The sequence below is a fragment of the Geosmithia morbida genome (genome assembly GCF_012550715.1).
Source record: "Geosmithia morbida isolate 1262 chromosome Unknown scaffold_9, whole genome shotgun sequence".
NCBI lineage: Eukaryota > Fungi > Ascomycota > Sordariomycetes > Hypocreales > Bionectriaceae > Geosmithia > Geosmithia morbida.
Genome location: NW_023336196.1, coordinates 826,470 through 851,374, shown reverse-complemented (window position 1 = coordinate 851,374; position 24,905 = coordinate 826,470). Strand labels below are relative to the sequence as shown.

Genomic DNA, 24,905 nt, shown 5'->3' with positions numbered 1-24,905 from the left:
CTTATTTTTTTGCTTCTTCTTTTTCTTCCTCGCATGGGTAAAAGGAGTTTCAAGATTTCATACAACTGGGTTCGATACCATGGGAGATTTTATTCTGGGCGTTTCTCGTTCTTTTCTTCACACGTCTTTTTTCCCCATCTTATAGTACTACTCTATAGTCACATCTTACGATAACAAATGGGAGCAAAACATGGAGTTTATATAAACATTACAATAGTAGAATGGAGATTGAGTTGTAGAACCATTACGCATTGTTCTCAAAAGTAAGAGTGACGAGGTAAATGGACAGGAAGCCATGCTTCTGAATCGATCATTCCATAACACTACTAGTATATACTCCAACATTGATAGAGCCATACCGGAGACGTCCATCATTCCTGATCCAGATCTTGTCTATCGACTGCCTCGAGGAACTGCGCCCTGAGAGTGATGGCGTTGCCGCCGTGCTTGAACTGCAACCGGGAGAGCTCCTTTGACGCGGTGCGCAGAGACCGTCTATCGTGGTCGTCTACAGGTCGTCTATCGAGGGGGCCGCTGATGCCCGCCGCGAGGACCTGGCGCAACGAGGCGTCATCCCGGTCCGTCCACACGCCCTCGTGGTTTGGGGGGAGGGGGTGGCCCGACCGGAGGGCCTCCATGGCGTGGGTCGCCGGACCGCCTGGCGTTATTGTTGTCGCCTCGAGGGCCTGGACGACGACGGAGTGGCTGTAGCCTAGGGACTGGTAGTGTTCTACCCAACCCTGTATCGTCTGCAGATCGGGGGTGTGCCTCCTCGAATGGGTGGGGTTTGGAACGGTGTTGCTAAGGTCCATTATGTCGGGGGTTTCAAAGGGATTGTCCGAGTCGTCGCTGTAGCGTTGTGGCTGCTCCAGTGTTGAGGCGCGGAATGACGCCGGGAGGGTACGGCGCTTGGCCTTCTTGGGACGAGGCGTACTGTTCGAGTCTGGGAGGCGATGGCGTTGCGGTGCAGGACTTGAGTTGGGGAATGCGACGGGAGATGGGACGGCAGGGCTGGTCAGGGCTTGGGCTTCTTCCATGAGCTGCTGCGAGGGCGTCACATCAAGAGAGGTTTTCTGTGTGTCTAGCGTGGCGCGGCGCGGCGTCCTGATCTGAACTTCCACCCGGGTGCGGCCGGGGCCTGACAGCGTGGCCTGGGTGTCGTCCTGGCTGTCTTTGACCTCGGCGTTGGGGAAAAGTTGGCGCTTCGTGGCCGAGGGGGTATTTTGTTGCCTGAGCGTGACGCGCAGGGCGTCGTCGGGTGTCGACGGGATCTCCGACAGCCTCTTGCGCTTGCTGTTGCGAGTAGACGGCGGCTCCGAGTAGACTGTGCGTTTTCTACTGCCCGGCGACGTCAGAGCAGGGCTGTCTCGTACTAAGCCTTGCGGGGCGGTTTCAAACGCGTCTTCGTCATCGTCTTCCTCTTCTTCAGCCTGAGGGACGTTGCCGTTGTTATTGTTGTTGTCTTTGTCTTTGTCGTCATCATCGTCATCGTCGTCATGCTGAGCCATGGCATCGAAAAAGGACTCTAGGCTGTTCTTGTAGTGTACAGCGAGAAGCATCGCTACGTCGCTCGGGCCCTCACCAAAGCCCAGTTCGGCAGCGACTTGGTCCCAGTCAATGTTCTCGGACGACTCATCCTGATATGTGGCGGCGGCCCGAGCGAGGTCAAAGAGTTTAATGGTCCGCCCACCGACGACAGGCCTCAGTTCAATGTCGATTCCCCGCTGCTGAGAAAATGCCTTGATGTCGGCGGTGAACTGCTCTAGTGCAATGCGGTATCTATCCTCTTCATCCTCATCACGGACCGCTTCGTCTTGACCTGGTGCATCTTCGGGTTCCTGTCCTGTCTGAGCTCTTGTCGGTGATTTTGGTTTGCTTGCGACCTCCTGCCCTGTTGCCTCCCGCGGCATTTCAACCTCATGTTCTTGCAATTCCTCATAGGTTTGGTTCGGATCCGGGGCTTTGCCCTGACGCGCTATTTCTTCACCTTGGGATTGACCTTGCCCTTGCCCTTGCTGTTCTTGGGCTCGTGCTTGGTACTCTGCCCGAGCTCTGGCTCGGGTTCGAGCCCGCTGTATTTCTTGCTGCACGGGGGTTTGCTGTGACCCCGGCGACGGTTCAGGCTTTGCCTCGGTCTCCTCACGGACTCCCGTAGCTGATATCCTGGCTTCCTGATCATTGTCTGCACCCGGAATTTGTAGATCTTTGGCCGAGCTAGCAATTTCCTTGAGTCGGGTCATGGGCCGTCTGCTCAGATCCTTCCCCCATCGGTTCCTCCACGACTGCCACGTATGTCGTGAATTCTGTATCAGAGGTCAGCGGCGATGTGTGTTCAACCCCAGCGAAGGACAAGGCGGGCATACAATGGTTTCTAACTCTTGATATAAAATGTTACCTGTACGGGCATCGGGGTGAGAGAGAACCCATTTAGCGAGAATGGCATCATCCTGCGGGGTGAAAGGTACACGGTGCTTCCTCGTGGGTATAGACGAGCCGGCTTGACGGGGCGTCGTCTCGCCAATCTTGGGGGCGATGAGGAATCTGTCCTCAAGCTGGAGAGCGCCGTTCTTGACCGAATCCTCAATGAGCTTATAGGAGCACGCCCCAGCTGGAGCCCTATTCTTCTTTATGGGATCGGCAATCAGGATATCGGCATCTTTTTCGAGATAGACCACCTTGCCGCCGTTATTCTGCGCGATAGATGTCAGCCCAGCTCTCAGCTCAGATAAAGTAGTAGAGAGGGCAGAAGTACCGTGACCAGCGCCTTGAAGTGGTCCTTCATGGGAAGTAGCGTTGAGAGCCAGAACTTCTTTCCTTGGAAGATGGACGGGACATCATTACCCGAGCTGTTCATCTTGGCGATGTCTCTGCAGTGAGAGACGGTATACGTGTATATGTACCGCTTCTGTTCATGTACGCGTGAGACGTGAGACTCAAGCGCTAATGCCAATCGCTAGTGAAGCAAAATGTCAGTGACATAAGTCGGAAAGAAAAGGAAAGGCAGAGCAGGAAGAAAATACCGGAAGCGCTTCTAAGCTACAGCTTGCGCCGATTCCATTCGGAATCAAATCAAGTGCACTAGAGGGATGATGCCGTTGATGGTGACGAAGAGTTGAGTCTAGAGACGCGTGATGATGCTCGGCGCGATATCACGTGGATCTGGGCTCTAATGGCATATGACCCATTTATATATATGCGCAGCCAATGAACATGGGTACGGTGCGAGCGAGTATTGTGAGTATAAGCCGATTTCTTCCTGAATGGACGCTCACTCTATAACAATCCAAGTAAAATAAAATACACACAACAATAAAGAACATCCGATAATGCTCATATAATCGCCATCCAAGATATTTCTAGGCGGAGAATGAGGGTGTACCTGCAGAGTGTTTTCAGCACGGACAAACAGCAATGTTTGCCCCGAAGGGGAAGGAGCTGTCCCATCTGAGATCTCACACATGCCGCACTTGACAAATTATGTTAATACTGTATTTACAGACAGGTGCGATTTCCTTCCTGGGACATTCTTCTTCTTAGCCCCCATCAACTCCCTAAAGGCTAGCGTCTCTCCCCACTAATCCTATCAACATAATCGTTGCATTGTGGTATTACATTGAATTCCTAGTGGTTGGTGGGAAAAAGCACGTATTGTCTGGTTGTTGAATAACGAAAGTCGGCTACTCGGTAGGCTAGTACTATTCTTGTATCTAATATACTACCATATTGTGGTCGATACATTATGCACGTAATAATATAACAATCATATCCCACCCTGTAAATGCATATCCCCGAATCATCCACCCAAGCTTGGTGATCAGACTGGCCTGCTCCCACGTAAGGCGGCTCACGCGCCTTAAATTCCTGTCCTAGAGGGAGACCGCTTTGCCATTTCTTTTCTTCTTCGGCTTGCACATATTTCTCCCACCGGTTTTCTCTTCGTATATCGCCATGCTCCGTTGGTGAGGATCTAGTTCACCCTTTTCTACACCTGACGGTTCCCGCCACCCACGCCGTCCCGACGTAGATGAAATCGTCTCTTCCTTTTCGACATCCTTTGCGGCACAGCCGGGCGGTCCTTGCCATCAGGTCACGCTTTCACTTCTTCTTGAAACCATGGGGACTCTAGGGACGGTCGTGGGCGTGATACTGCTCATATCGTTCATGACCTTTGTCACCTTTTTTGGACGACTGCCTGCGTTGAGGTCAGTTCCAGATAGAGGAACCGTGCAAGAGGACAACAGGGTTGTTGACGAATAAAAAAAACCCTCTGACGTGTATACAGAAACACACCCATTTCCGCTCTGCACCGTGCCATATGGGTTCACCTACCGAACGGGCTGCTGGCCCTGGACCAGAGACTCACATCAGGCAAGCTTTCGAGACATCTAGTGCGGTTCGGACGTCACATGCTATATGACCGACACCCGACAGTGGTGGTATGTCACCTCCCCTCGCCTCACCGCCCTCGCGGGAAAAGAACAGATACTGACACGCAATCAGATCTTCTTCGCGGCAATCCTCGTAGGCGGAGAGTTAGCCTATCTCCCGACGGCCTGGCCGGTCATGAGCGGGTTGACACGTCTGACGAGCAGCGTGGCCGTGGTGCTCCCGTACGTGTTCCTGTGGCTCGCGTGCGCGGCGGACCCGGGCTACGTGACGGGCGAGACGGTAGACTATCACATGTCGCTGTACCCGTACGACTACGCCATATTCCATCCGGGTCGCATCTGCCGGACGTGCGACCTACCGAAGCCACCACGGTCCAAGCACTGCAGCCTGTGCAAGCGGTGCGTGGCCCGCGCGGACCACCACTGCATCTTCATCAACGGGTGCGTCGGGTACGGCAACCACCACTGGTTCGTGCTGCTGCTGCTGTCGACGGCCGTGCTCACCGCCTACGGCGGTCTGCTGGGTATGTCCATCCTCTCGGCCGACATACGTGTCCACCACCCGGGCTGGTCCGCCTGGCCGCTGAGCTCCACGCTGTCGTGGACCAGGTGGTGCGCCTTGTTCGCCGTCGCCATCCGCGCCTACTCCGGCCTCGGGGCCGCCACCCTCCTGTCCCTGCTCACCTCCCCGCTCATATGGGGTCTTCTCCTCTACACCCTGTACCTCATCTACCTCGGCACCACGACCAACGAGTCGCTCAAGTGGTCCGACTTCCAGGAGGACGTGCGCGACGGGTACGCCTTCTCGCGGCCCCTGCCCCAGCACCAGAGACGCTCAGTGCCCGGAGACCCAGGGTGGTCGCGCTGGCCCGCTCAGCCTCATCATATACTTGTCACTACGACCGATGGCCGCCCGCCCAATACGCTACAGGGCCAGGGTACCATTCCCGGGGAGGGCCCCTGGGAACCTATACGCAGCCTGGCCGACGTGGAGAATGTCTACGATCTTGGATTTTGGGATAATTTGAGGGACATATTCATCAAGGATTATGCCTTTGGTAGCAAGATGGATGTGTCCGACGCGGAGAGGTCACATAGGAGTAATGGACCGTGGGCTGGTGAAAGGAGGAATAGGCTGGTTGCTCATCCGCCATAGATGGCATCACTAGCACTTCATACGATAGGCACCCCTTCTTTCCTTTTTTTTTCTTTTTCTTTTATTCTTCTTTCAGCTGTATTATACGCAATGCATGTGATATTATTCTTTGGACATACAATACACTGGCCTCTCATCTTTGCCATGGCAAGTTTACACACAAAGTTTGCATCTTAGCAACAGCATGTTCCAGAACCATGTCATCGTCATGTTCGTTTTTCTTCTCCTTTCGCCATCTTATGAAAATGAATTTACATCAGCACGCTTCTAGGCCTTTGAAACCAAGACGCATATTAATATTCCCTCTTCCCGTATAGAGAGTGTACTTTCTTTCGTGTCTCTTCATTCTTTTCTTTCTTGGAACCATTCTCTCATCTACAGAATCGTGCCGAAGCCAAACGTCTGCTTGATGCTCCTGATGTAGTACTCGGACCAGTTGCGCTTGGTCACCTCTTCCTGGCCGATGGGCACGCCATCCCAGGTGACGCGCATCACGGTAACATGGTCGACGTCATTCTGGTCAAAGTCGATGCGGAGGCTGGAGTAGTGGCCGGCTGGCCACTGCTTGAGGCGCCACTTCTGCACCAGACGCTTGGGCTCGTCGAGCTCGACGTACTCGCCGGCCACGTTGCCGTCAAAAAGCTCGAACTTTCCGCCCTTGTGGGCACCCTCGAACAGCTTGGGTGGGGCGCGCGTGAAGGCGGCGATGCGGGCCGGGTCGACAAACGTCTTGTAGGCCTCCTCGGCCGTGGTGCGGAACTCCTGCTGGTCCGTCACCGTCGTGGTGTTGACGATGGAGCCCGTCTTCTGGGCCGACGAGGACGTCGACTGGCTGACCGTCTCGCTGCCCTTTTGCGGGKGTGTCTTCGCGGGTGGGAAGTTCCTGGATGGGTCGGCGTCCGCGGCGTGCTGGAGCTCCTTGCCGTGCGTCTCTATCAGCGTCGGGGCAATCTTCTGGAAGGCCGAGCGCAGCTGGGGCACCAGCTTGGACTTGGCGAGGTCCTTGACCGGCTGCTTCTCCTTGGACTCGGAGAAGAGGTCTATGTCAAACTACAAAGACAGCGGAGTTAGTGCGCCGAGATTGGGGAACAAACAGTCTACGTCGAGAGTTTGGTGTTGCACATACGACATACTCGTCCTCCTCAGTGTCGTGGGCAATCTCGGGAACAGTGATGGTGCCCGACACATCAGCAGCATCGGGAGCAGACCCTACGATGATAGGCGTTAGTTGCCCGTCTTTTTTCTTTTACATGTGGAATTGGTATTCGATAACCCCCCACTGGGGTTGGACACGGGAGAAGGATTACCAGAATATTCGAGAACGAGCTTCACGTCAAAGATTGTGATGACCTTGCCCTTGCGCTGGCTGACGTCGACATCGCCATCCATGGTCTGGACAGACGAGATCTTGACCTCGACGTCGCCCTCCTTGGCTTCAATCTTGGTCAGGTTGTCGTTGAGCCACTGACGTGTCCACTCGGACACATCCTTGTTGACCCAGTGCCAGTTGTTGGGGTTGTGAAGGACCATGGCGACGACAGGAGCGGGTGGCCGGTCGGAATGGGAGGCAGATGTGATGTTCCTAGAACTGGGGGCCTGGTTAGCGACAAGAACAAAGGCCAAGTGCGTATGAGCTGTGAAGGAAAGAAAAAGGAAGGTTGCAATAGAATCAGGATGGCTATTAGAGCCACAGCATGCTGTCATCATCGAAGGGAGTACAAGTTCACTCTATGACTGGTGCCAGCTGGTGTTTCATCATTCTGATTGCAATTGAGGATGCGGGCAGCGCGGAGAGGAGAAGAGTTGAAGGCTTACCAATAGTACAGGAAGACACAGCAAACTGATATGCCGCTGGGAGAGGGGTCGACAAGGAACGCAGTGCAGTTGCGAGAACAGAGGGGATAGAGAAGGGTGGGAGATACTGAAGAGAGAAGAGAGGGAAGACGAGGGAAGAATAAATGGGCAATGGTCAGTATTTGGGGTCGAGCAGTGTTAAAAGGTCCGTGTGGTTTAGACGGAAGCCTCTAGAAATTTTGTGTTGGCGCGGGTCCGGGAAAAGCGGGGCACACAACATCGACCACTCTTTTTCTTTTATCTGCTCAGGTCCTTGGCTTGCCTGGAAGCTGCTTGGAGATTCTTCACAATAATGGAACCGAAACTGCTTGTCCGGATTTCCCTGATTGCCAGTTTGTATTTCAAAACGGTCGATTGTGCGCGTAGGTCCTCCAGTCCCGGCCCCCAAGACTCGGTGGCACACACGTGTCCACGTCCACGACAGCTTCTCTAGCCTAACGCATCTCGTATACTTGTACACGGAAGAGTAACGCGGGCCTATGGTCAACCCTCTTCAGGTCCTGGAACCGTCGTGATACGAGCTGACCGCGGATGGGAGTTGGAGAAAATGTATGGTACCGAGTGCATGCTCGGCGGCGAGGACGTCCCGTTGCATGACAATGCAGTGGTCCGAGGACACGTGAGAATAGGCTGGATGATCATATCGATGTATGGAGGCTCTGTGCAAGTTAGTGAGGGACATTTTAAACCGTAAATTGATGTTGTTCAGGGTAAAGATGAAGATGAAGAAGAGAAGGGGGGAAAAAAGGACGGAAACCAGCCAGAGGGAAAAACTTCTCTGGACGACAATAGCAGGCGGTGAAGAGCGGTAGTATTATTACCACCCTGCCGTCATGACCAGCTGGGCCATAGCCTGTAGGTGGCCACTGTCTCGTTATCCCCCAGCGCCTACTCGTATTGTAGGGAGCGAATACCCCGTACTGGGTATTGATACAGCGCAGTGCCTATTGTGCAGTGGGGACCTAGACCCCTAATGCCTCCCCCTCACTGGTCCCCCTCCAGGAGAGCTTCAACTGCCAGCTACCGTTTGAGCCATTCTTTGGGGCTCCTGCTCCTGCCAGCTGCCTTCTATCGCACTGGTGCTTCCTTCCCCCCTACCCCCCGCCGCCAGGCCTCGTAGGGCCCCCCCTAAAGTCGGCCGACTTTTACTGACCGCCCAACCGCTGAAGCTCAGACAACCCCTCCATATGATTATCATTTTGACAGCTTCACCAGCTTTCAAAAAGAGCAGACACCCCCCTCCCCGGCAGGAATCATGTCGAACCTCTTTTCTGGCATGTAGGTTCTTATTGCCCCTTTCTACATCTCATCATCCGAACCATTTTTTTCTAAGAATATCCTTCTTTTGCAATGGATGACAGTAATGCCCGTCTCCGCGGCTCGTCTAGTCGGAGTGGTGGCAGGAGCCCTGGCCCTGGCTCCGAGGGTCCCTCACAGGCGCCAGCAGCTTCGTCCTCCGGAGGCCCTTCCCCTTCCGTGACGCCGACTGCGGCCGGTCCCGGAGCCCCTCTCATCTACAACGGGCCTGTGTCTGAGTGGCCTCGGCCGTTGCCTGCTTGGCTTAACCGTGCTTGTGCCAAGCACATTGTCAAGGGCAACTTTATGACTCTCAGCACGAGGCCCAAGACCGTCGACCAGGGGGAGTGGATAGGTCACCAGGGTAAGCGGGCAAGAGAAGAAACCTCACTCCCGAAGCGGGGAACAAATTTTGCTGACATTCCGTGCCCGTCAAGTTATCGAGCACTATCGTGTCCTGTGGAACTTTGTGCGTGTGGTTCTTGAAAAGGAGGATGATGGCTCGACCATCTGCAACCGGTCCGGCTGTCCCAAGATGTCTGCTGGAAGGTGAGTCGTGGGCAGCATGGATCCGAGAGGAGAAAGTGAGAGACTGAGAGACTGACCGGAGCCCCAGCTACCACTCGTACACGTGGCTCAACAGCCGCCACGAGCCCATCGAGCTCCCCGCGTACGAGTACATGACGCTGATGCAGCGGTGGATCTCGGGCAAGATTGACGACACCGCCATATTCCCGACCGACCCTGCCTCCGTGTCCAACGCTCCCATGCCCGGGGCTGGCACCGAGGCCACCAACGGAGACTCGGAGGACTGGATCGGCCGTCGCAGCGGCTTCCCTCGCGAATTCGTGGGCATCTGCCGCACCATCTTCCTGCAGATGTTTCGCGTCTACGCCCACCTGTACTGGGATCACTTCCTCGAACCTTTCTACCGCCTCAACCTCGAGAAGCAGCTCAACAGCTGCTTCAGCCACTTCATCCTCACCTCCACCCAGCTCGACCTGCTACTTCCCGAGGACATTGAGCCCATGAGGCCCCTCATCAATCTTTGGGCCGCCGACGGCACCCTACCCCCCGAGTCCAAGGCCTACAGCTACGCCGACCTCGCCCAGGGTCAAGAGATTATGGACCTGAGCCCGCCTGTCTAGGAGCTGCTAAGAAGAGAACGGGGTTTTCATCTCATATTCTCATCTACTACGTCACGTCTTGCATACAAAAGGGAATATATCTACTATCACTAGCATGCGCCTGCGTCGAAGTCTTTTTTTTTTTTTTTACTATTACAATGTTGAATCAAACAAGTCATACATACACATTGACCCCACCCCAAAAACTGTGCCTCTGCCTTGCTCGGGGAGGTGCCCAAGTATCCAAATCTTGCAATCACTCCTTATTCTCAACATACCCTCCTCTGCCTTGTACCTTTCCACATTCTATCCTGAGCTACTTCCTGCAGCTTCCATCGTCGTCCAAGAGGCTTGTATTGTGCAATATTACTGGCTGTTGGCTCGATGGCAACAAACTGCTCCCATGACCAGAATTCACATTGGCCGATGAAGCATCTCACGATGAAACTTCCCTTTGGCGACCGGAAGCTTGTTCGGTTTACTAAGTGCGATGCTGGAAAGTTTTCACCCTTCGCCTGCTTATACCCCCTTATTTCGGGAGACTCTCGAAGAAGTCGGTTCCCATCCATCCATTCTACATACCCGATTACCAACATCCTGGTCAGCCTGGTGCCGCAAGACACACGCATCATCACCGACCGTCAACCATCAGCAACAACGACAACAACATGGCACGCCCATCATCAGATAAGAGGACATATAAACTACCTTGATCTCTCATCCGCATCTTTATTATATACTCATCGTACTTTTTGTGGGTTTCCCTTTCCCGATGAAGAAAGAAAACACATCGACAATGGCTCAAACGCAACCGCAACCGAGGCGTGTCTGTCCCTCGACGCCATCAGCAAACATCCATTTATCCTTCAGATACCCTCGAATGGGCATCAATGCTCGAAGTCCAAAGAACCTGATCGGTCCCCTCGGTCGCTTCAACCCCAACACCGGTCCCTACGCCCCCGTCGGGGACGTGATCCATGTCGTCAAGGGCCAATACCACATGGTGACCGAGGGCATGGCCATGCTCACCTTCCAGTGCGATCCTGGCGAGCGCGTGAGCGGCAACTCCGACGCCCTATCACATATCTACATGATGGTCGACATAACGCGCAGGCTCATCCGCTGCCGCGAGCGATACGCCAAGACTAGGGCCGAGGAGGAGGTTAAGCGGAGGACCGACGAGCTCCTGGGCTCGAGCTCCCAAAATGGTGACTGCGCCAACATCCTCAGGTCGGCGGCCATCAAAATCAAGGTCGCCTGGCTCAAGGTCTGCTACAAACACTACTGCCACGGTCTCGAACGCAAGGCGGATTACGACTACGAAGATGTCAGCGATATACACGAACTGGCCGTTCAGGCTGTCATGTACCGTGGACATATCGTCCTCTAAGCATGGAAGAATCAACAAGACACGAAAACGACGATCCCTCATCGGATGTGGCTCGTTCTCCAACTCATACCACACTGTTGATGAGGGAGGGATGCAGCGGGTGTCAATTTCTCTCCATTCTTTTTTTTTCCTTGGGAGAAAGAGTTCATCACCACTCATGTCAGGTTTGTTGTTTTTTTGTTTACTTGTTGTCGAACTTTATATTGACATACTACTCTAGGTGCTGCCAAACGGACGTTTCACCGAAGAGCGACCAGGTTTACCTGAGGCCCCGAGGAGGAGCCTTGCTCGGTCCCGACTATGAACCCTATCCGGCCCCGTTGGCCATGCCCGGCTCAAACCGTGGTGATGTCCGGCCCATGTCATCGTCATACCGACCCCGATACTAAACCTGGTCCGATGGACTTGGCCATTTTCTGGATGCTCTCTCCCACAACCCAACTAGCGGTGCAGCAGCTGAATTTGCGCCACCACCTCTGACAATAGCCCATCCGCTGCCATCAAGAGTGATGATTGGAGCCCATGTCGGATGTTGATCGAGCCGACTTCGATGCCACCCAAGTTGGCTCGTGGCCAGCCCAGTGCTGTCCCGGCCTATCTACACCCATTGTCGTTGCCTGTTCAGACTGCGCATCAAAGACAGCAAGCACATCCCCACTTCATCGTGATTCCGGCTTCTTATGATCTCGTTTGGCAGTGGTCCCAATTGAGTCAACGCATGATCCAGTTTCCTGTGGTCCAGCGTCCCATCGGCGACTTCCGACGGTCTCAACCGCCCATGTGGATCGGACCACACGTCAAAGGCCCACTACCATTGGAAGAATGAATGTGGTCTAATGCCGGAATGAAAATAGAGACGAACCAAGTGGGGAGGGGAGGAAGCAACGAGAGAAGAGAAGAAAAAAAAAAGAGAGGGAAAGGAAAGAAAAGTAAGCGTGTAGCTCTGAGAGTTTAATAGGATCGACAAATCGCGGGGCAAAACCAAAAGGGAAGGAGGGGGAGGGGCAAAGAAAAAAAAAAGAAGACAAAAAAAATCGACCACCAAGCACAGTCGAAACCTTTCCCCCCATCATCACCACCCTCACTTTGTTATTCTTATTCTACCATCCTCTTTAGACCCTTCCCCCCTCCCCCGTGATCAACGACGACATCGGCATTCGACACCCCCCCTCTGATCCTCATCGACCCCCCTCTATACTCTCGAAACACAAGCAAATCGCCCACCATGGTCCAAAAACTATACGTCACGTACAACGATGTGCACAAGCTGTGCCAGGAGTCAGCCGAGAAGATCCTTGCCGACTGGCAGCCCCAGCTGATGATTGCCATTGGCGGGGGTGGCTACGTTCCAGCCCGCATCCTCCGGTCGTTCCTCAAGAAGCCCGGTAGCCCCAACATCCCCATCCAGGCCATCGGACTCTCGCTCTACGAGACTCTCGGCGACGGCTCAGGCGACAAGGACGTCGAGGCTCCCGGAACAAAGGTCACCCGCACCCAGTGGCTCGACCTCACGGCCCTCGGTGAGGTTAAGAACCTGGTCGGGAAGCGCATCCTCATCGTCGACGAGGTGGACGACACCCGCACCACGCTCGAGTACGCCGTCAAGGAGCTCGAGAAGGATGTCGAGGCTGCGCGTGTCAGCCTCGGCGGCAATCAGCCCAAGACCGAGTTTTCCATCTTCGTTCTTCACGTAAGAGTTTTCTTTTTGCCGCCATCTCTATCATAACGGTCTACCATTCATTTCCCCTCACCCTAAGCACCTTCATCAACGATCCCTGCCATCTATTACAATCTATCCCTCGTCATCTTCATCGACTAACTCCCCTACAGAACAAGGACAAGACCAAGAAGGGCATCCTCCCCAACGACATGCTCTCCTCCGGTCGCTACATGGCCGCCCGTACCGTCGGCGACGAGTGGATCTGCTACCCCTGGGAGGCCATCGACATTGAAGAGCATGACGAGAACGCCAGGAAGCAGCTCTCTGCGTAAAAGAGTGCCTGGTAATGAAGAAGAGAGACAGGACAAAAAAAAGGGCGATCGGCATCAGCCCTTTGTCCACAGGCGCTTGCGTTTTTCTTGCTTTCCCATTTTATCTGTTCCCTCCGCCATCCGATCCTCCTCCGCCGAGAGCGTTAAACGAGAGTTTTTCTTTTGTCCCCCTTCCAATATATATTACTATAGACGATAAATAAAGCGTAAAGCAACGTAAACCGTACATCCTTCCGTATCCACGTCCACATAAATGCCGCGGAACCATGTTCGAGCACGACCCCGCCGCACTCGACGCCATAGCCTCGGACGAAATCGAGCAGACGGATCATCTTTCTCCCAAGTGATTTGCCAACCAACATACCTTACATGATTATCAACGACGCAGGGCTAACTCCCCCCGACGTCGTCTGTCGAATACTGAAGAAGGATACCAAGTTCACTTTGCATGAGAATCGACGAGCGGAGGAGTACAGCGCCGTAATGGAAAAAGTACATGGTGAATAAGAACAGAACAAGCTCTGGCAAACATTGTCTCCGAACCGCCTCACTTCTGCTAGGGCTGCCAGGGCTGCCAAGGCCCCTTTCGCTCCCGCGTCGGTCTGCTACACCGTGCTAGCAACTCTGGAGAGATCTTGGGATTCCGCTTGCATTAGATAGACTTTCCCTGCGAGGGCCTCGCTGTGGGCGAGATGAATGACGTTTCATAGAGGACGATTGACGACATCACTGCCGTATGTGAACATGCTGCATTTATCACGTTTCGCGCGCGTAAGAGGCTCTGTACCATCGGATCGTTTTGCTGGACCGTGAAGCGTTTCGCAAGACTCTGCCTTGCGGTTACTTCTGCACTCAGGTGAGCTTGCATCTGCGGAGGCGTGGGGTTGATACCCAAGCTGCTCCGTGTCGCGACGTGATAGGCAAGTTGAGACTGCATTATGCGAGGGGAGAAGCACGGCGTTCTGGTGGCATGAGTATGGTATGTGAATCTCCGGGGAGGTAAGGGTTGGGATTCTTGTCCGTCTTTCTAATGCCTCCCGTCTAGGTTCTATCTTGTGGACAACACTGCTTTTGTGGCTAAAATGAAATATGTGAAAGAAGGATAAGTGTACCCGGAGAAGATCATGCTCGACCTTCCCTCTCGTGCTTCTCCCTCAGCTTCTTCTCCTGCTTCATGAACTCCCTGATACCGACGGGAACATTGTGGAATAGGTCGTCATCCCACATGTCGTTGGATATCTTGGCTTTGCCGTTAATTTCGACCGCTTGAGGCGATGGCTCAGCCCAGTTGGACTCCGAGCCACCGCCGTCATCATCCATTGAGCCCGACTCCTGCTGCTTCTGGGCCGCCAGGCGCCTGTCCGCCTCGGACTTGGCGGCCCGGTACTCCTCCATATCCTCGCGGTACATCTCCCACACGCAATTGACGCACCCGCTCATGCAGCAGTTGTCGGGTTCCTCGGGCTCGGGCGGTACCACGACCCCGGCGATGGTGGTCGACCGGTTCTTGCGCGTGGCGAAGTGGGCTGCGCGGTCTTCGGGGCCGGCGAGACGCGTTCCGAAGATTATACGGGCTTTTTCCTCGGGCGTCTTTTCGCGCTCGGGCTCTGGCGTAGGCGGCGGCGGTGCTGCTGCTGCTGCTGCCTTGGGGGAGGCCTTGTCGCCCGTGGTGTCGGCGACTTCTGCTGTGGGCCTGGAAAGCTTTGCCTTTGACGATATGCGCAGCTTCCGTTTCGGCTTCGGTCTGGCCGGCGCATGATCTGCAGGTGCGGCCGTCTTGGGCGCTGGTGTATCTATCCTCTCGTCGGTAGCCGGCTTCCCTTCAACCGAGAGAGCCTTGGGGTCTGTGGAGCTGGTCGGCGCTTCGGGCTTCTTGGTCGACCCGTACGGTATCGGGTAGTTTGCTATGCTTTCGTAGTACTCGCCTATCGGCGTGCGCTGCGGCCACTTCTTGTCGTCGTCTCGCCTGGGTGTCGCAATGAAACATCGCCGGGCGGGGACGGCACGGCCGAGATGCCGTAGCCGAGGGGCCAGCACTCTAGGGGAGAGCGACATTTCTCGGTCCTACGAGGATCTTGTCTGTGCGTTGTATAGACAGGTTCGTATTATAACAGACACATTCGGTCACGATGTCGTCTGGTATCTGCAAGGTTCCGGCATGGGTTGGGCGCACCGAAGAGGGAAAAGAAAATAAGCATGTAAAACGAAGATACGAGGGTTCAGTGATGACGTCGGGAAAAATAAGCGGCAAAGGGTTTACAAGGCGCGTCATTGGATTGGTAATGGGTCATGTGACATTATCCGGGGAGGGAAATCCACCATGACAGCTTGGCAGGCTGCTCAATGAATAAAGGAGGATAGAGAGGGAAAGATGGAATGAGCTCTACTGGATTGAAGAGCAGAGTCAACATATGATCGGCCTCACGATGAAAGCAAAGCTTCATCAACGTCATACGACTTATCATGTCGTTACGTACAGGTACAACCTTTTGTTGGCGGCTCTTCCATGGACCATTACTCGATATGGTGCCGTTTCGGCCAAAACGCGTTGACCAACAAGGCAGGCGGTGAGGCCCACTTGTCTGTTTGGCTCAATGTTTCCGCGAGCCTCTTTGACGCGTGCGCCACCGTTTTGAGTGGCTTAGTCTCCCCCCCCCCCCACAATCCATCCATCTCCGACGCGGCTTACAAGCTCCAACGTGCCTCGTATCATTATCTATTATTTTTTTCGATAGTCACTTATACTGGCTCAGGCTGTAAATTCCTTCCTCTGCTGGCAGACATGTCGAATACTTTAGGTCTTTCACAAAACGAATAGTACTGAACTTGACATGGAAGAGTCTGCACCAAAACGACGGCGCACCTCGCCAAGTAACGACGACCGACAAGACGCGACGACCCACAGGAGCAGCCTCGAACCGACTTCACCGCGACAACCAAGATCGAAACGCCCGTCATGGGCCTCGCCTACGAAAGCAAGCATGTCGCGTTGGAACCCCGAGATACTTGAGCGGCGAAGATCCGCATCGCCACCTAAGCCGCCCAGTCCCACGCGCCGTCCATCTGCTGCCGTCCGCGAGCTCCCTGCGAGTGACGCCGACGAGGGCCAACAACAACAGACTATCACTCGAACAACGACGACCGCACGAGCAGGAATGCAGTCCTCTGCAGCGGGCCCGTCTGCACCCTTGCCTGCATCCCCCGCCAGGCAAAATCCGCGCCCACTCCCCCCGCCGGCGCCCGAGGGCGACGACGAGTTCAACCCCTTTGCTGGCCGCACGCTGCGGAGATCACCACGGACGGGCGTCAACATCCCCCTTCCGCCGGAGCCGGAACTGCCACCATCTGCGAACGATCCCGTCTCGTCTACGCCGCCTCGCGGGATCCACACTAGCAGCAGTCCCTCGCGGCGGAAATCGCGAAACAGGCCCGGTACTACAATGGCTGGATCGCCGCTTAAGCAACCGCCGTCGTACCCCGGACCTGATCCGGAACCCACCGAGGAGACCAACGCCACGCCGCGGAAACTGTTTGGGGGCGCGGCACCATCCAAGGCACAGCCGCCCCCCAGTCGGCTGAGCGGTGCGATCCTGGCCGAGACGACGGATAACGTGCGTCGCCTGCCAGCCCGCAGCACCGACACGGTCAGAATGAGGGAGAGAGACGCGCTGCGCCAAGAGCTGGCCCAGCTGCGGAGGGACCTCGACGTGACAACGCGGCAGAACGAGCGTATACGTGCCATTCAGACGTCTGGGCGGCGGGTGGGCCTCACGGACGAAGACGAGGTCGCCGACATTATCAGGCGACATCTGTCGACGGACGGAGATGACGCCTCTCAACCGACGCAGCAGTCCTCCCGTCTGCTTGCCAAGGCTGCGCTAGATCCCATGGCCATTGTGGGATTCGGAAAGGCGACAGCGACGTCGGCCGTGCCCACCGATACAGACGGCATCGACATATCGGATATCAAGTCGCACCATCCCGTCATCATGACAGCCGAAGAGGAGCTCCCCTTCCTGCAGCTCTTCACCCCCTTCGACATAACGCCCTCTCTCACCACTCTCCCCCGCGCACGTGACCAGCCCCTCCGGCAGCTCTTCTCCATCCAGCTCCGCTCGCGCCACTGTCCCGGTCTGTTCAGCGCGCGTGTAGACGTGGTGGTCGACGCCATCAAGATGAGCATCCAGAAACTCGACGTGGCGGCCCTCGAGCCCGCCGCGCGACCGGAACTAGCCGCGTTCCTCGACAGGATCTGCAACGGCACCGACTGCAACCGCAGCATGCAGCGCAACGTAGGCATTGTGGCCTGGGCCATGGCCGAGTGGCTGCGTGTCGCGGAACGGCGTGCCCGCTTCTGGGCGCAGCTGCGCCAAGACACGCGCTCCACTAAGCGCCTCCTCGATTTGGGGCGTACGGTGCGTGCTAGACGGCCGGCGAAGCGTACTAGGGACGGTGACAGCGTTGACAGAGAAGGGAGCAACGCAGCTGAGTCGTCATCGACAGGACCCGTCAGCAGACAGGATCTGCTGCACTTCATGGACCATCAGTCGTTTGATCTGGAGATTCCCGCTGCCCATGGACAGGCCGACCCGTCCTCCCTACGTCTGACGTGGACCATCACGTTTGACTGGACGGGCGAAGCGCAGAGTAAGGTGGCTGTTATGGTAGGGGTACCGGGAAAATGTGAGCATCTTGATTTGTCCATTTCCAAGTTTAGGTCTACTGTTTGCTAACTCTTTCTCTCTCCTGTGCTGCTAGGGCATCGAGCCGACACCAGGGGAGCATTCGGACGACTGCCGTCACTGTTTGAGAATCTAGTGGAAGGGGGAGAGGAGCCCAGCGTAGCTGTTCGCAAGGTGATTGCGCTTCTGGTCGGCGAGTGATCCATATCTGCTTGTTGACATTTCTCCGGTTGGGATTCACGCGCAAAGAGGAGTTTGGATTTTTTTTCTTATGATTAAGCGTCGGCGTTTTCATGGGCGAAGTAACGAACGAACGAATCCCCCTTTTTATTTTCGTTTCAAGCATATATCACCATCACCAGCATTGCAATGAATCGATTATGTTTTTTTTTTCTTGGCAGTTTTTTTTATCTCTTTGTTTAATTATACCTCGTCAGACGGACGTCATAGCAATATGCCTCCCCCCTGACCGGCCATACGTCCCCCCCATTATCGATGGAATCAAATCACGTTTAGTCGACGTCGACTCCGCGTGCACGGAGGTCCTTTTTGGCCAGCTCAATCTCTCCCATGAGCTCTTTGTGCGCCTCGGGGACGTCGTTGAAGGTGAAGATGCCGTATCCGAGACGGAAGAGGAGAAGGGCACCAAACGAGACGAGAGCCCAGAAGGGGAGCTGTATTGTTTTCTTGTCAGAAAGTAGGGTTTTTTATTTGGGGGGGGGGGGTTCATGAAATGATATAAAGATATCTTTTTTCACCAAAGGAGAGAGAAGATAAGAGGGGGTGAAGCATACCAGAGGGACAATCTGTTGCTGGACAAAAGGTGGTAGAGGGATAAGCTCTAGATAGAGGACGAGGTAGAGCTGACGGGCAAGACAGGTTAGCAGGCACAACAGGCCAGAGAGGAGGGGGGCCGGGTTAGCAAAACGTACAGATGATACCAACAGGCCGAAGGAGATGGTTTGCTGAGCGCGCGTCATGATGGGCAGGTCGGGGCAAGTTGTAGTTTACCTCGGGTGATATGCGATTGCGATTGCGGCCGGTCTTCTCGACGGCGTATTATCTGTCGTCAGTCTGAGCTTCCGACTTGGAGAGTGTCTCGCGTCAGGGGTTCGCGTTGGACTGATTTCGGGGATGACTAATGTGGGTTGTATATTATGTCATCATTTCCATCACCATCATCGCCATGTGATGGTCAAACTTGTTCTCAACTTGATGATTATTTTAGCAGACATTCGTATTCGACCGACTGATTAATGTTACACGATGACGGAGCTATGGAGGCCAAACGCTCTTGATCACGGATAGGTTCCCCCAGGTAGGCACGTTGCCGGCCTCTGTCGGCGCCCGTTTTCAATGTTGAGTCGCGAGCCGCACATGTCTGGTCAGAGCCTGTCGAGGACCAGTCATATTGGCCTCCTTATCCAAGTTTATCGTAGCTCTCCCTATCGGTCCTTGCCACGGCCAGCATAAGAGAATCATTCCCTACAGCCGCAGATGAGTTGTTGAGCGGATTCCGATTCCCTTCCACAAGGGGCTAGCCATCTACGGAACTCGAACAATGTGCTAGACCGGGCTCATTACGAGATGTGCCACTGCCTCCATATGGTCTGAGACATCCACACGGAAGATTGCCTATAGGTCGTCTGTCCCAGCTCAGTCACACATGTCTCAACTCATCCTTACGCTCAACGCCAATGGGACGTGCCCGTATTATATCCTCGCCGTATGCTTGGTTCAAGAGCCTGATGCATATGAGGGCGGCAAGTAGACGGCTCGTGGGACGGGCAATTCTGTTATGAGATGCGCATCTTTGCGGGTCCTACGATGGGGAGAGGAGGCTTATGAAACAGTCCGCTGAGAGACGGGTAGTGACCAACAGGGAGGCGAGTAGCTGACCACTTGTGTCATAAGACGTGTACCGCAACGGCGCTATCGTGCCGCCCTTTCGCACGGAAAGGGTGAAGGGAGAAGATGAAAAGGATGAAAAGGAGAGAAGAGGGGGGGGACAGCCTAGTCGTCGTAATCAACAGAAAAGCTTTCTCTCGACATTCACATCATCAGGCACAAGAAAGAAAAGAAAAAAGCCAGAAGAAGAGAGACCGTCACCATCATGTCCGAACCGATCCCCCAGCCTCGCGGGCTGCCCATACTGGGCAATCTCTTCGACATCAAGCCGAGCAACACATGGCAATCCCTGAAGAACCTCGCCGAGCAGCACGGTGAAATCTTCAAGGTTAACATCCTCGGGAAGACGATCGTCTTTGTGGCCGGGGTAGATCTCGCTGGGGAGGTATGCAACGAGAAGCGCTTCCGCAAGTACGTTGGAGGGCCTATCGTCGAGATTCGGTACGCGGTTCACGACGCGCTCTTCACGGCCTTTCATCACGAGGACAGCTGGGGCATCGCGCACCGCATCATTGCGCCCAAGCTGTCGCCGCAGACCATGACAGGTCACTTCGCCGAAATGCGCGACACGGCGGCCGAGATGATCGGCAAGTGGAAGAAGAACCGCATCGGAGCCAGCAGCAGGATGACGCTGGTGGACGAGCTGAACAGGCTGAGCCTCGAGGTCACGACGCTCACCCTGTACGGGAAGAAGCTCAACTGCCTAGAGGGCCCGATGCACCCCGCGATTCAGGGCATAGAGAACTTGACGTCCGAAGCCGTCATGCGGCCCACGCGTCCCGGGTTTGTCAACTACCTCGTCTACGGAAACAAGTTCAAGCGCGCCACGGTAGCGATGCGCAGCTACGCAGCCGACCTGGTCGAGCACCGACGTCAGAACCCGACGGACCGCGACGACGTCCTGACCGCCCTGATGGGCCACAAGGACCCGGAGACGGGCGTGGGCCTGACGGACTCGCAGGTCATCGACGAGATGGTCAGCATGCCCATCGGCAGCAGCACCGCCCCATGCCTGCTCGCCACGGCGGTCTACTACCTCATCAGGAACCCTGACGTGGTGGCTAAAGCACGTGAGGAGATGGACCGGGTCATCGGAACCGCCGACTTCAGCTCCGAACACCTCCCGCAGCTGGCGTACCTCGAGGGCATCGTGCGCGAGTCCCTCCGTCTAGGCCACCCTGCACCGGGATTCAACCTCGAGCCCGTCCCAGACGAGGGGGACACGTCGCCCATCCAGCTTGCGGGGGGCAAGTACGAGATCGCCCACGACCAGAAGGTCATCCTGGTTCTGGCGGGTGTGAATCGTGATCCGACCTACTTTGAAGACCCGCTTGCCTTCAAGCCAGAGCGCATGATGGGCGCACGATTTGACAAGCTGCCCAAGGGTGCGTCCCGGTGGTACGGGAACGGCAAGAGGGAGTGCATCGGGAAGCATTTCGCCTGGATGTGGAATGCCGTCACCCTTGGTATGCTGATCAGGCATGTGGACTTTGAACTGGTCGATCCATCGTATGATCTGGAGAAGAAAGGAATGGACGGGTGGTTTAATGTGAGGCCTATCGGGTTCGAAGTCAAGGCCAGGGTTAAGAGTTGAGGTGCTTGTAGTCACGGTGGAAGATAGCCAGATATTCTCCTGCTTATCCGATCATTCTCCTCTTTCTCTCTATCGAATCGGCATGGTATTGGTTAAGTGATTGTGATGATTGAATCATGACGATGGATGATGAAAGCAGTGAAACGGGTGATTCTTGCCACCGGCGGGGATAAGATAACGGTCCTGCCGCCAATTTTATTAGCGCTGCCAGTGCAGAGCCGACGGAAGCCCCGCTACGCCAACCGGCTCTAAGGAGAGAAAGAGCTTTCGGCATCATCGTCATCGTCGTACATCATCGAGGCCTGATTGCTGATCAGCCTGCACTTTCGTGCATATCAATCCTCCGACTTGGCTGGTTACCGAAACAAGACAAGCCCGAGGAAAAAAGAAAAAAAAAGAACAAAAGAAAAAAAGCCTCTTCCTCCGATACTTTACAACGACCCTGCAACTGCAAGGACCCATCCTTCTCCGAGCGACGTGGCGATTATCGGTGGATACTTGAGCCCAGCACACCGCCCGCTCCCCGGTGGTGCTTTCAGCCCGACGACGACCTCGACACTTGTGCTGGACGAGACCTCGATAATAACGAGACAAAGACATCTTGCCTCCCTTCTTCCCTTCCGACAGAATGATACCCGACGATCGGCCACGAATCGACATTTGAAAGTGCCCGACTGAAGATGGAGACATGCCACGGCTCGTTTGCGCCGCGGCTGGCGTCGGCGTCGTCGGTGACGTCTCTGTCCGACGTACTCTCCCCACGCAAGCGCAAGCTCCGACTGCTCGTGGCAGCCACGGGACCGCGCGACACATCATGGGCGCAGGCGCTGGTGGTGCGGCTGTCGAAGAATGCGCAGATTGAGATGCGGGCGATAGTGGACGACGTGGTGCCGCGGCTGACGCAGACCATCATCGTGATGCAGAACCAGAGCCTGGTGGCCGGGCAGACGGACCACGCCGACGACATCGAGTTCTACCGGCAGCAGGCCTTCGAGCTGGTCGAGTGGGCGGACCTGCTGGTGTGCGCGCCGCTCGACGCCGACGGCATCTCCAAGATGCTGGCCGGCGTGGCGGACACGTTCCTGGGCGAGGTGCTGCGGGGGTGGGACACGCAGAAGAAGAGCATCATACTCGTGCCCGGGATGAGCACGCACATGTGGTCCAACCCGATGACCAAGCGGCAGCTCAGCAAGATCCACCGCAAGTGGTCTTGGATCAGGCTCATATCGCCCATAACCTGGCACTACGAGGGCGGGGCGTCGACCGAGACGGCCGCGCACACGACGAAGCGCGTGCCCAACTGGAACGGCTTCAACGAGGTGCTGTCCATCATCAAGAACCAGGCCGACCTGCTGGGGCTGGGCCGCGACGTCGAGATAGCCACGGGCGTCGCCGCCGTCGCCGTGCCGAACGGGGACGTGCGCGTGCAGGCGAAGCTCCCGCCCGAGATCTGGACCATGATCCTCGACCACTCGGGCGACTGGGAGCTCGCCAAGGCCCTGGGGGTGTACACCAACCTGGCCATGCCGGCGCACTGGACGCTCCTGCCGCGCGACCCGGCCACGGCCCTGCACGTGTACGAGCACGAGCTGGAGTGGACGGTGCTGACGTGCGACGCCGCCGCCATCTGCAAGAAGCTGTCGCAGTCGCCGCCCGGGTTCCAGGACCTCCCGGCGCAGGTGGTCCGGCTGGTGATCCGGTTCGCCCTCATCGACGTGCTGGAGTACCTCGAGGCCAACCGGCCGGACCTGTTCAAGGCGTTTGGCGGCACCACGCTGCCGACCAAGGCGTCGGCTTACTACCCGCGCACCGACATCCTCGACTACTGGAAGCAGAGCCGCTTCTTCCGCGACAAGCACATGTACGACGCCGAGGCGGTGGACGGGGCGTCCAAGAACGGGCACGTGCGCGTCCTGGACTGGTGGTGGCGGCGGTCGGGCTTCCCCCTGCGGTACACGGAGACGGCGCTCGAGCAGGCCAGCGCCAACGGCCACCTGCTCGTCCTGGAGTGGTGGCGCGACGCGGCCGCGCAGGATGACAAGGTCGTCCTCCGCCCGGGCCGGTCCCTGCTCTGGGCGACGCAGTACGGCCGCGCCGACGTGCTGGCGTGGTGGGACGCGTCGGGCATCCCGGTGGCCCACGGCGACGGCGTGGCCAAGATGGCGAGCCGGTGGGGCCAGGTCCAGGTCCTGGAGACGTGGAGGCGCCTCAAGGGTGACAGCAAGCTCGTCTTTGACGACGAGGTCCTCCTGGCGCCGACGGTGCACCAGCACGTCCACGTGCTCGAGTGGTGGAGGAGGTTCGCCCACGGCGAGCTCGAGGGCATGGACGGCAGGGGTCAGGACGTCGAGTTCCGCACCTGCAACATCGAGGAAGCGCTCGAGGACAGTATCGGCGATCAGAGCTACGTCAGGCAGTGGTGGACTAGCAACGGGCTCAATCTGGGGCTCAGGAACGAGGAGTGGCTCAAGCTGCGATGTCTCTAGGGCTCTGGTCTCTCTCTCTCTCTCTCTCTCTCTCTCTCTCTCTTCTTCTTCTTCTTCTTCTTCCATATCTCTCCCCCCATCCTTTTTTTCTCGATTTCTGTCTTCTTGATCATCATGTTGATGTGTTTATCTATATAGGACCTAGATGGTTGGCGTTTTATTTTTTATTTTTATTTTATTTATTTTATTTTTTTCTTTGGGGGGGGGGGGGGGGGGGGGGGGGAGGAGGTAACGGTTCTCATGTCATTGTCATATCGAGGAGTTGAACACACACAAAAAAAAAAGGAGAGAAGGAAGAAAGAACCGGGGAAAAAAAGAAGAAGCAAGGATTGCAAGTCCGTTTGTGGTAATTGAATCTATGCAGGCAGCAGGATGAAATATCATAATATGATGATATTATACTCAAGAAGTCCAGGAGAGTATATATGTGTTTCATGCTAAGGAGTCTGAGCGCTTACAAGTGTCGGAACAGCTATCGAGAAAAGGAAGGTTGAGTTTGAATATTTTTTGTCAATATTCGATCTTTCTTTTCTGGTTATTTATAGTATTCTTGCCATGTGCCGGTGGATTGATCCATCAATACAGATTGGCATGGAACTGTCATGTTATTCTGACAGCAGAGTGCAGAGCTTGGGTGCACTATCCAATTCTATCTATCGGTATCGACAGTATCACGATGTATCATGACAGGTGTCATACGAGTAGCCGTAGCCAGAAATGATGAGCGTCGAACAAGACGAACGAGACAGAAACACAGGACCAACAGCTCTGTCTAGCAGTCTCTGTCTAGAGTGTGTCTGTCTAGAGTGTGTCTGCTCCGGACCACAAAGGGGTGTGGAGTCTGGGGGAGATGAATAATATCGCATCGTACTCGGACGTGGATAGTCAGTCTATAGATAGATTGGCAAGTCGCGGTGGGTTCGCTCGCTCCGCGTCTGCCTTGGGTGTCCATCCTGGATAGTAGTGCTCTGCGAGGTTGTTGTCCTGAGCGTTAGGTGGCTTTGATATTAATAATGACATGTCGGGATCAAT

General features: G+C 55.5%; 11 protein-coding genes across 11 annotated transcripts; 7 read left to right on the top strand and 4 right to left on the bottom strand.

Annotated features, from left to right (window-relative positions):
* Positions 1–371: 371 nt before the first annotated feature.
* Positions 372–2,854, bottom strand: GMORB2_7781 (telomeric repeat-binding factor 2-interacting protein 1; the record flags this gene model as incomplete). The annotated part of the gene is made up of 4 exons (XM_035469746.1): positions 372–1,854; positions 2,107–2,303; positions 2,364–2,690; positions 2,753–2,854. 4 exons carry the CDS (start codon positions 2,852–2,854, stop codon positions 372–374), a joined length of 2,109 nt encoding a protein of 702 aa, XP_035320840.1.
* Positions 2,855–4,113: 1,259 nt separating this feature from the next.
* GMORB2_7780 (palmitoyltransferase ZDHHC4) lies at positions 4,114–5,544 on the top strand (the record flags this gene model as incomplete). The annotated part of the gene is made up of 3 exons (XM_035469745.1): positions 4,114–4,202; positions 4,283–4,436; positions 4,501–5,544. The coding sequence occupies 3 exons, from the start codon at positions 4,114–4,116 to the stop codon at positions 5,542–5,544; spliced, it is 1,287 nt and encodes a 428-aa protein (XP_035320839.1).
* Positions 5,545–5,919: 375 nt separating this feature from the next.
* On the bottom strand, positions 5,920–7,074 carry GMORB2_7779 (Activator of HSP90 ATPase; the record flags this gene model as incomplete). The annotated part of the gene is made up of 3 exons (XM_035469744.1): positions 5,920–6,594; positions 6,671–6,753; positions 6,852–7,074. 3 exons carry the CDS (start codon positions 7,072–7,074, stop codon positions 5,920–5,922), a joined length of 981 nt encoding a protein of 326 aa, XP_035320838.1.
* A 1,674-nt stretch (positions 7,075–8,748) lies between these two features.
* On the top strand, positions 8,749–9,842 carry GMORB2_7778 (Mob1/phocein family; the record flags this gene model as incomplete). Its single annotated transcript, XM_035469743.1, has 3 exons — positions 8,749–9,058; positions 9,132–9,243; positions 9,311–9,842. The coding sequence occupies 3 exons, from the start codon at positions 8,749–8,751 to the stop codon at positions 9,840–9,842; spliced, it is 954 nt and encodes a 317-aa protein (XP_035320837.1).
* Positions 9,843–10,701: 859 nt separating this feature from the next.
* On the top strand, positions 10,702–11,211 carry GMORB2_7777 (uncharacterized protein; the record flags this gene model as incomplete). The annotated part of the gene is made up of 1 exon (XM_035469742.1): positions 10,702–11,211. One exon carries the CDS (start codon positions 10,702–10,704, stop codon positions 11,209–11,211), a length of 510 nt encoding a protein of 169 aa, XP_035320836.1.
* Positions 11,212–12,436: 1,225 nt separating this feature from the next.
* GMORB2_7776 (uncharacterized protein) lies at positions 12,437–13,203 on the top strand (the record flags this gene model as incomplete). Its single annotated transcript, XM_035469741.1, has 2 exons — positions 12,437–12,901; positions 13,042–13,203. The coding sequence occupies 2 exons, from the start codon at positions 12,437–12,439 to the stop codon at positions 13,201–13,203; spliced, it is 627 nt and encodes a 208-aa protein (XP_035320835.1).
* A 1,122-nt stretch (positions 13,204–14,325) lies between these two features.
* Positions 14,326–15,258, bottom strand: GMORB2_7775 (Oxidoreductase-like protein, N-terminal; the record flags this gene model as incomplete). Its single annotated transcript, XM_035469740.1, has 1 exon — positions 14,326–15,258. The coding sequence occupies one exon, from the start codon at positions 15,256–15,258 to the stop codon at positions 14,326–14,328; it is 933 nt and encodes a 310-aa protein (XP_035320834.1).
* A 1,100-nt stretch (positions 15,259–16,358) lies between these two features.
* Positions 16,359–18,086, top strand: GMORB2_7774 (uncharacterized protein; the record flags this gene model as incomplete). The annotated part of the gene is made up of 2 exons (XM_035469739.1): positions 16,359–17,886; positions 17,962–18,086. 2 exons carry the CDS (start codon positions 16,359–16,361, stop codon positions 18,084–18,086), a joined length of 1,653 nt encoding a protein of 550 aa, XP_035320833.1.
* Positions 18,087–18,397: 311 nt separating this feature from the next.
* GMORB2_7773 (dolichol-phosphate mannosyltransferase subunit 3) lies at positions 18,398–18,865 on the bottom strand (the record flags this gene model as incomplete). The annotated part of the gene is made up of 3 exons (XM_035469738.1): positions 18,398–18,559; positions 18,680–18,748; positions 18,818–18,865. 3 exons carry the CDS (start codon positions 18,863–18,865, stop codon positions 18,398–18,400), a joined length of 279 nt encoding a protein of 92 aa, XP_035320832.1.
* A 1,133-nt stretch (positions 18,866–19,998) lies between these two features.
* Positions 19,999–21,387, top strand: GMORB2_7772 (Cytochrome P450; the record flags this gene model as incomplete). Its single annotated transcript, XM_035469737.1, has 1 exon — positions 19,999–21,387. One exon carries the CDS (start codon positions 19,999–20,001, stop codon positions 21,385–21,387), a length of 1,389 nt encoding a protein of 462 aa, XP_035320831.1.
* Positions 21,388–22,067: 680 nt separating this feature from the next.
* On the top strand, positions 22,068–23,873 carry GMORB2_7771 (Phosphopantothenoylcysteine synthetase/decarboxylase; the record flags this gene model as incomplete). The annotated part of the gene is made up of 1 exon (XM_035469736.1): positions 22,068–23,873. One exon carries the CDS (start codon positions 22,068–22,070, stop codon positions 23,871–23,873), a length of 1,806 nt encoding a protein of 601 aa, XP_035320830.1.
* Positions 23,874–24,905: the final 1,032 nt, after the last annotated feature.